The 10,801-nt window shown below is 34.8% G+C and overlaps 1 protein-coding gene across 1 annotated transcript; it reads right to left on the reverse strand.

Annotated features, from left to right (window-relative positions):
* Positions 1-8,828: 8,828 nt before the first annotated feature.
* LOC143052930 (tryptase-2-like) lies at positions 8,829-10,513 on the reverse strand. Its single transcript, XM_076226097.1, has 3 exons — positions 10,248-10,513; positions 9,555-9,694; positions 8,829-9,046 (listed from the first exon to the last, which is right to left on the reverse strand). Exons 2-3 carry the CDS (start codon positions 9,648-9,650, stop codon positions 8,882-8,884), a joined length of 261 nt encoding a protein of 86 aa, XP_076082212.1. The 5' UTR covers positions 9,651-9,694; positions 10,248-10,513; the 3' UTR covers positions 8,829-8,881.
* Between the last annotated feature and the right edge of the window lie 288 nt (positions 10,514-10,801).

Here is a 10,801-nt window from a genome sequence, read left to right on the forward strand (position 1 = left end):
TGTTGTGTTTATGACTGCTTCTAGTTTGAAAACCTTCAGTGCCAGATAAACCGTTATACACTTACTCCATCTGGTGTTGTCTCTATGACTGCTTCTAGTTTGAAAACCTTCATTGCCAGATACACTGTTATACACTTACTCCATCTGGTGTTGTCTTTATGACTGCTTCTAGTTTGAAAACCTTCAGTGCCAGATAAACCGTTATACACTTACTCCATCTGGTGTTGTCTCTATGACTGCTTCTAGTTTGAAAACCTTCAGTGCCAGATAAACTGTTATACACTTACTCCATCTGGTGTTGTCTTTATGACTGCTCTAGTTTGAAAACCTTCAGTGCCAGATAAACCGTTATACACTTACTCCATTTGGTGTTGTCTCTATGACTGCTTCTAGTTTGAAAACCTTCAGTGCCAGCTACACCGTTATACACTTACTCCATCTGGTGTTGTCTCTATGACTGCTTCTAGTTTGAAAACCTTCAGTGCCAGATAAACCGTTATACACTTACTCCATTAGGTGTTGTCTCTATGACTGCTTCTAGTTTGAAAACCTTCAGTGCCAGATAAACCGTTATACACTTACTCCATCTGGTGTTGTCTCTATGACTGCTTCTAGTTTGAAAACCTTCAGTGCCAGATAAACCGTTATACACTTACTCCATCTGGTGTTGTCTCTATGACTGCTTCTAGTTTGAAAACCTTCAGTGCCAGATAAACTGTTATACACTTACTCCATCTGGTGTTGTCTTTATGACTGCTTCTAGTTTGAAAACCTTCAGTGCCAGATAAACCGTGATACACCTTTTCCATTTGGTGTTTTCTCTATGACTGCTTCTAGTTTGAAAACCTTCAGTGCCAGATACACCGTTATACACTTACTCCATCTGGTGTTGTCTCTATGACTGCTTCTAGTTTGAAAACCTTCAGTGCCAGATAAACCGTTATACACTTACTCCATCTGGTGTTGTCTGTATGACTGCATCTAGTTTGAAAACCTTCAGTGCCAGATAAACCGTTATACACTTACTCCATCTGGTGTTGTCTCTATGACTGCTTCTAGTTTGAAAACCTTCAGTGCCAGATAAACCGTTATACACTTACTCCATCTGGTGTTGTCTGTATGACTGCTTCTAGTTTGAAAACCTTCAGTGCCAGATAAACCGTTATACACTTACTACATTTGGTGTTGTCTCTATGACTGCTTCTAGTTTGAAAACCTTCAGTGCCAGATAAACCGTTATACACTTACTCCATTTGGTGTTGTCTCTATGACTGCTTTTAGTTTGAAAACCTTCAGTGCCAGATAAATTGTTATACACTTACTCCATCTGGTGTTGTCTCTATGACTGCTTCTAGTTTGAAAACCTTCAGTGCCAGATAAACCGTTATACACTTACTCCATCTGGTGTTGTCTTTATGACTGCTTCTAGTTGGAAAACCTTCAGTGCCAGATAAACCGTTATACACTTACTCCATCTGGTGTTGTCTCTATGACTGCTTCTAGTTTGAAAACCTTTAGTGCCAGATAAACTGTTATACATTTACTCCATCTGGTGTTGTCTTTATGACTGCTTCTAGTTGGAAAACCTTCAGTGCCAGATAAACCGTTATACAATTACTCCATCTGGTGTTGTCTCTATGACTGCTTCTAGTCTGAAAACCTTTAGTGCCAGATAAACCGTTATACACTTACTCCATCTGGTGTTGTCTGTATGACTGCTTTTAGTTTGAAAACCTTCAGTGCCAGATAAACCGTTATACACTTACTCCATCTGGTGTTGTCTCTATGACTGCTTCTAGTTTGAAAACCTTCAGTGCCAGATAAACTGTTATACACTTACTCCATCTTGTGTTGTCTCTATGACTGCTTCTAGTGTGATAACCTTCAGTGCCAGATAAACCGTTATACACTTACTCCATCTGGTGTTGTCTCTATGACTGCTTCTAGTTTGAAAACCTTCAGTGCCAGATAAACCGTTATACACTTACTCCATCTGGTGTTGTCTCTATGACTGCTTCTAGTGTGAAAACCTTCAGTGCCAGATAAACCGTTATACACTTACTCCATTTGGTGTTGTCTTTATGACTGCTTCTAGTTGGAAAACCTTCAGTGCCAGATAAACCGTTATACACTTACTCCATCTGATGTCGTCTCTATGACTGCTTCTAGTTTGAAAACCTTCAGTGCCAGATAAACCGTTATACACTTACTCCATCTGATGTTGTCTCTATGACTGCTTCTAGTTTGAAAACCTGCAGTGCCAGATAAACCGTTATACACTTACTCCATTTGGTGTTGTCTCTATGACTGATTCTAATTTGAAAACCTTCAGTGCCAGATAAACCGTTATACACTTACTCCATCTGGTGTTGTCTCTATGACTGCTTCTAGTTTGAAAACCTTCAGTGCCAGATAAACTGTTATACACTTACTCCATCTTGTGTTGTCTCTATGACTGCTTCTAGTGTGAAAACCTTCAGTGCCAGATAAACCGTTATACACTTACTCCATCTGGTGTTGTCTCTATGACTGCTTCTAGTTTGAAAACCTTCAGTGCCAGATAAACCGTTATACACTTACTCCATCTGGTGTTGTCTCTATGACTGCTTCTAGTATGAAAACCTTCAGTGCCAGATAAACCGTTATACACTTACTCCATTTGGTGTTGTCTTTATGACTGCTTCTAGTTGGAAAACCTTCAGTACCAGATAAACCGTTATACACTTACTCCATCTGGTGTCGTCTCTATGACTGCTTCTAGTTTGAAAACCTTCAGTGCCAGATAAACCGTTATACACTTACTCCATCTGATGTTGTCTCTATGACTGCTTCTAGTTTGAAAACCTGCAGTGCTAGATAAACCGTTATACACTTACTCCATTTGGTGTTGTCTCTATGACTGATTCTAGTTTGAAAACCTGCAGTGCAAGATAAACCGTTATACACTTACTCCATCTGATGTTGTCTCTATGACTGCTTTTAGTTTGAAAACCTGCAGTGCCAGATAAACCGTTATACACATGTGTGCTACAGAAAAACAACTGACCCCTACAACGAATACCCTGTCTATTCTGTTATTACAGTGTTGTTCATTGTTAAAGAACATTTTGACTTTAATATGAATCTGTAGTATCTATGTACATAGTGTGGACACAAAGGAAAAATATAGCCTTGATATATTTGACCTTATAATCAATGATAAACATTTTAGAAAGAAGTTCCGATTCATTTGTACTCATGTGAAGACAAAGGGTAAAATAACAAAAAATACTGAATTCCTTAAACAGAAGTTCGTAATCAAATGTCGAATTCAACATTCGAACACACCAGACGAATTGAATAACAATGCCATATTCCTGACCTGGTGCAGAAAATTGTGGATAACATCTGTTTTTATAATTAGATAAACCTCTTATTTGTATGATAGTTCTGTACAATTCAATTATATAGAAAACGATGTGTAAAAAAAACCAAATAGAAACAATAGGCAAATATAATAGAATAGAGATGCAGCAGTTGATAACGTTACTTTAAAAACAAACAAATATGTAACAAAGAAACGAACATAACGCTTATAGGAAAAAAACACATAACCAAAAAAAAACGACAAGAAAAAACAAGCTCATCATTACAAAAAAGAGATGTACAAGTAGAGAGCCACGTCAAATGGCTATCCCCAAATGTAAATTAAACAGTTAAAGTAATATTTATAAAGACAAATAAAAGAATACTTCAACACGTTATTAGGATGATAATTTACTAAAAGCAGAAAACACAATAATGGGATGTATTAGTTAAATGAATATCACCAAAAATATACATAACATCAAAACGTAAATTCATAAAGATAAATAAAGGAATATTATAACTCGTTATCAAGATGATAAGCAATGACAATACACAGAATCTATACTAAAAGTCCATAGTGTATCATTTGTGAGAAGCAGAACGGATGCCACAAGTGAATCAGGTTCTGCTTACCCGTTCTGAATACCTGATACCACCCCAGACTCAATGGCACAAACAACTATATGTCACCATACGGACTTCCGCGATGAGCAAAGTCCATACCGGATATCGCACCGAATTGACAAATTCAAGCGAGAAAACTAAAGGCCTTATCTATGCACAATAGTTATTAAAGGTACAAGGATTATAATTGTGTACGCCAGACGTGCGTTTTGTCTACATAAGACTCATCAGTGACGCTCATATCAGAATATTTATGAAGCCAAAAAAGTACAATGTTGAAGAGCATTGACGATCAAAATTCCAAAAAGGTGTGACAAATACGGCTAAGGTAATCTATCTCGAACCTGAACAAAAAACAATATGTAACACGTCAACAAACGACAATACTGACTCCATCTTACTTTCAAAGTCTTATTTTTTGGAAGTAGGTAGAATCTACCTGTTGCAGTACTGTTGGTCATTTGAACATACAAAGGTTGTCGTTAGACACTCCAAAATAACAATTACACTGACCTCTAGTGTTGCTACCATATCAACTACAGCAATCTGATGATAAAACAGATTATTGTCCCTTTTTCTGTTAAGTTATGTAAATAGTCATGCGATGAATTTTGCAATAATTAGGCTTTTTTTCAGAAATAGATTATCTTAGCTGTATACGACAAAACGGCAAATAAATGCTCTTCAACTTCAAACTTTCTTTTTCTTTTTCAGCATTTGGTGTCCTGATGAATCTTTTGTAGACGAAACTCGCGTGTGTCGAAAATACAGATTTCATTTCTGGTGTCTATGAAGAGGTTTTAGCAATCAGAAATATGTTGTCTACTTTTTAGCTAATGCATCAAAGTTAAACAAGAAAACAATAACTCCAAAATACTGTTTAGAAGCCTACCAATCGGTCTCCATCATATCGTGATAATCCTGCACTAGGAGGGGGGATTCAGAAAGCCCTTAAAAAATGAGTAATATGAGCTGCAAATATTTGCACCTGTCCCAAGTCAGGAATCTGGTGTACAGTGGTTGTCGTTTGTTTATGTAATTTATACGTGTATCTCGTTTCTCTTTTTTTATAAAGATTAGAGCGTTGTTTTTTCCCGTTTGAATGGTTTCACACTAGTAATTTTGTGGCCCTTTTAGCTTGTTGTTCGGTAAGAGCGAAGACTCCGTGTTGACGGCTGTTCATTGACCTATAAAGGTTTACTTTTTTTTAAATTGTTATTTGGATAGAGAGTTGTCTAATTGGCACTCACACCGCATCTTCCTATAAATATCTACTAGTTCCTTCAAAATGAATGTTAATCTGCCAGCACGATGTTTTTCACTGAAAGGTAGTGCTAGTATTTATTATTTACCTATATGATATTTTCAGAAAGATTTGTATTTCTTGTTACATCATTCATTTCATAACAATACAATCAATCATAAAAATCTAAAGTATGATTATTGTCATCGGAATTGTTGTTTGTTGCTTGATGTCTATGAACAAATGGTGCATACATCTTTAAAAAGATGAATTAGGGTCGAAAAACAATCATCTACGTTATTTGATGCTAATATAACATAATAAGGTTTTTAAAAAATGAGCTTCGTCATGCAAGTGCATGTATATGTTTGTTTTGGAACATTTAAATACAATCTAAAAGATGAATGTTGGTACTAACACTACAGGGAGATAACTCTGTAAAATCAGCTAAACGTTTTGATTACGTTGTGTTGTAAAGGGAGTATTAAGCTTCTCAATGATCAAAATTGGTGTTTGTCAAACTGCTATATAACCAGTGTAATTTTTCTGACAAAACGGTTGGTTCAAATTTTTTGATTTTTTTTATATTTTTGTTAAAGGATCAAAGTAAATACTTTGTAAAAATTTTATGAAAATTAAACGAGCCAAATTAATTTAAGTGAAAGTGTTAGGTACCACCTTAATAGGATTATTACGTCAATTTCCAAATAGTTACAGTGTTTGCATTTCCTATCATAATTTTCCTATTATGATTGGCATGATAGAGTGTTACTGCTCACAAGGAAGCTGTTAAACCAAGAGTTCCAAATGGTGAAGTTGAAATCATCCCTTCGTAAATTTTACGGACGCCATTTCGAGTTGGTTGACCGTTATGGAATAAACGTTTCACAAATGATATCAGATATGTTCCTTACGTCGTAACTACAATCCCCTACCCTTTCATGAATGTGACCTACCGAATAAGACTATTTACCGAATTTGTAATCACATGAGCAACACGACGGGTGCCACATGTGGAGCAGGATATGCATACCCTTCCGGAGCACCTGAGATCACCACTAGTTTTTGGTTGGGTTCGTGTTGTTTATTCTTCAGTTTTCTATGTTGTGTCATGTGTACTATTGTGTTTCTGTTTTTTTTTTTCATTTTTTGCCATGGCGTTGTCAGTGTGTTTTAGATTTACGAGTTTGACTGTCCCTTTGGTATCTTTAGTCCCTCTCCTTTTACTGACCTTTCATATAGATTTTGTTCAACCCGAAATAAGTTAATAGATGCATTGGTAATGACAGATATAAATTTACATAAGGTCGATTTCTGTCCGACGCAGCTCACATAAATTTCACATGACAATTCAACTCTTCAAAAGAAAGGATTACTCTAATCAATTGTGTTGGTTTTGTGTTTTTGTTTGATTTGTCTTTATTCTTATATCTACAATATATAATAACAAGGATCATAATGACTCTGTCATTGTACAGTAAACGTCTTTATTCTTATATCTACAATATATAATAACACGGATCATAATGACCCTGTCATTGTACAGTAAACGTCTTTATTCTTATATCTACAATATATAATAACAAGGATCATAATGACCCTGTCATTGTACAGTAAACGTCTTCATTCTTATATCTACAATATATAATAACAAGGATCATAATGACCCTGTCATTGTACAGTAAACGGAGCTTAAACATACGACGATGGGGAATGATAACAAATGTGTTGGTTTTGTGTTTTTGTTTGAATTGTCTTTATTCTTATATCTACAATATATAATAACAAGGATCATAATGACCCTGTCATTGTACAGGAAACGTCTTTATTCTTATATCTACAATATATAATAACAAGGATCATAATGACTCTGTCATTTTACAGTAAACGTCTTTATTCTTATATCTACAATATATAATAACAAGGATCATAATGACCCTGTCATCGTACAGTAAACGTCTTCATTCTTATACCTACAATATATAATAACAAGGATCATAATGACCCTGTCATTGTACAGTAAACGTCTTTATTCTTATATCTACAATATATATTAACAAGGATCATAATGACCCTGTCATCGTACAGTAAACGTCTTCATTCTTGTATCTACAATATATAATAACAAGGATCATAATGACCCTGTCATTGTACAGGAAACGTCTTTATTCTTATATCTACAATATATAATAACAAGGATCATAATGACCCTGTCATTGTACAGTAAACGTCTTCATTCTTATATCTACAATATATAATAACAAGGATCATAATGACCCTGTCATTGTACAGTAAACGTCTTCATTCTTATATCTACAATATATAATAACAAGGATCATAATGACCCTGTCATTGTACAGTAAACGTCTTCATTCTTATATCTACAATATATGATAACAAGGATCATAATGACCCTGTCATTGTACAGTAAACGTCTTCATTCTTATATCTACAATATATAATAACAAGGATCATAATGACCCTGTCATTGTACAGTAAACGGAGCTTAAACATACGACGATGGGGAATGATAACAAATGTGTTGGTTTTGTGTTTTTGTTTGAATTGTCTTTATTCTTATATCTACAATATATAATAACAAGGATCATAATGACCCTGTCATTGTACAGGAAACGTCTTTATTCTTATATCTACAATATATAATAACAAGGATCATAATGACTCTGTCATTTTACAGTCAACGTCTTTATTCTTATATCTACAATATATAATAACAAGGATCAAAATGACCCTGTCATTTTACAGTAAACGGAGCTTAAACATACGACGATGGGGAATGATAACAAATGAGACAACGCTCCATTAAAGTCAAATGACTGTATTCTAAAATTTCAGAGTTTGGTGCCTTATTAAATGTGTTTAATACATTTCTATACACACAAAAAACGACCATTTTTTTTAGTTGAGGGTGATATTTTTGTATTAAGAATAATCAATATCTTACTTTACTAAAAATATTATCTTGTTTATAACACACAGAAACAAAATATTTTGAACAATCAAACATCAAAAAGCCTTCGTTCAGCGGTAAGTTGGCCTGTGACTTAGCTCTTTATTGGTGACCTGGTCTGTCCTTATCCAACATACCTTAATTTTTAAGTTGCAGTTTAAATTTCCCTTCATCTTCCCGGTCAACTTACTTTGCAGAACCAGTTTATTAATAGTTCATTAGTTCCGGTTCTGAATATGCATGTAATATTTGCAACATGGCGTTAAGCACCCAACAACCGATCAACGTGTACCATGACAATCGTCGATTTATGCCCGAAGAAACGATAAATGATTTACTCTAAAAACTAAAGAAACATTTGTTAATATAATGAAATCCAATGCGATTGTCATACAAGTAAGCGGTTAAGCTAGCTATAAAACTAGGTTTAATCCACCATTTTCTATATGAAAATATGCCTGCACCAAGGCAGGAATATGAAATGTGTTGTTTATTCGTTTGATGTGTTTCAGGTTGTGATTTAGCATTTACATACGAGATTTTCCGTTTTGAATTTTCCTCGGAGTTCGGTATTTTTCTTCTTTTAAGAATGTACTTTGAAGTTATCGTATGCATTCTGGACACACTAGTTAAAACACATAGTTTACTCCATTAATAAAAATATTTATTTTTAGTTTCTATATTATCTGTTCTGTTTATGGATGTCTTGCTTTATTTGTGTTGATCCAATCAATGAACGAGGATACTCTAGTGTACACTCCTGGCGCATGCCTCTTGGCACATCCATATCCCCACGAGACAACTCCGGTTATTTTGTAGACACTGTCCTTCTTACAAACAAGAGGTCCACCAGAATCTCCCTGTTAATATAGAGTTTAAAATATAATTATACACATGTACAAATATTTTAAACCAACCTATACATAACGATTAAATAACTTCAGGCACCTACATGTAGCGAGATAACAACTTCAACTATATGTAACGAGATTACAAAATCACTTACACATTTTACCTTCACCTTCACGTTGTGACTTTAACAACACATTTAGGAGATAGCTGTATTGTATTTTAAGCTCCGACGGCATCAATTAGTGATTTGATGGTCGCAAATATCCGTTTTTTGACTCCGCTAACGAGTCGCCATTAAACTCAATTTGTGACCATCAAATCACCAATTGATACCATCGAGACTTTAAACGCAATACCGTTATCTCCTAATTATCTCATTGACACATATATAAGCGTTACCTTATTTAATTTGATAAGTAATCCCGACATCAATGTAAATCGATGTCATGCACATAAGTGACGTTGTCCTATTAAAATAGACGTTTCAAACGATGTTGAGCGTAGTAAACATATTACCTGACAAGCGTCTCTGCCACCTTGATTATATCCAGCACAAATGTTACTTCCGTAAATAACGTTGCCAAGGTAATATTTGCATCTGTTACTATCCATGATTGGGACATCAACTTCATTTAATAATCGAGTTCCTGGACCATCTGATAAATACAAATCATAACACATATATTCGGAAACTTATGTTTTGGTGAATAACGATGTATAATTACAAATGCCTTTGAGTCTTAAGGTATAACGAACAAGTACTGTAAATATACGATTCTCCGTTTGATAATCTAATGCATTCTGGGATATATTTTTCAAAAGCGTACACACCAATGTCGTGATTGGTTTAAAGATATTTGAATGACTTAGCGGTACTTAAAGTACGAAGTAGCCACAAGTAATTAGCCACAAACCTTTAGAATCCAAAGTGACGAAATTAAAAACAAAATAAGATGTGGTTTGATGTTAGATGACAAATATATATGTTTATATAGTCCAAACATTCGTAACACGTATTTCATTTCAAGACATAAATAGATCAGTATAAAATCTAACGGCATTTCATATAATCAAATATCATATAAGAAAAAAAATGTATACCTTATTATTTAGCAAGGTAATGAAGTAACCAATAAATGAACTACACAAAAAAAAAACTTAAATAACCTATAGTCATCTGTGTGAAATCCTTAAATAACCCATAGTTACCTGTGTGAAGAGCTCCCCATCCGGTTACTGTACATACAAGTCCGTCAAAATCTTCATGTTTGTTAGGGAGACAAGCGGCCTTGGTTGTAGAATCAGTAAGGTCAAGGGGTTTATCTAATTTGATGAGTGCAATATCGTTATGGTTACTTCGTGAGTTAGCCTGTGTGAACGATCACATTTCGTACGTTATGTACCTGGCTTCGGTAGATGTGACCTCTATCGTGGATACCAGTTGCTACGGTCCAGTAAGAGTGGGTGGTGCTGAGAATAAAAGGGGGAAATATTCAACTTTTAATATTTTATATTCACAGTACAAATCAGTAGTTTTATATGATTTAATAGCAGGGTTGTTGAACTGGTACATATTAGTCATGCATTAATGTTGGCGTTTGTTTAAATAGTATCTATTCATCTAAAGGTCAATATTTCTGTCTGTATTCAATGTATCCTCATGTTTCCAGTAGCTGCCCAAATTTTCCCGACCATCATCCCGGATGGCATCTGTTAGAGGACTGAAAATTGTATTTATTGTATCTCGTTATTGGCATGCATGA

The sequence above is a fragment of the Mytilus galloprovincialis genome, chromosome 11, assembly GCF_965363235.1.
Source record: "Mytilus galloprovincialis chromosome 11, xbMytGall1.hap1.1, whole genome shotgun sequence".
Classification (NCBI taxonomy): Eukaryota; Metazoa; Mollusca; class Bivalvia; order Mytilida; family Mytilidae; genus Mytilus; species Mytilus galloprovincialis.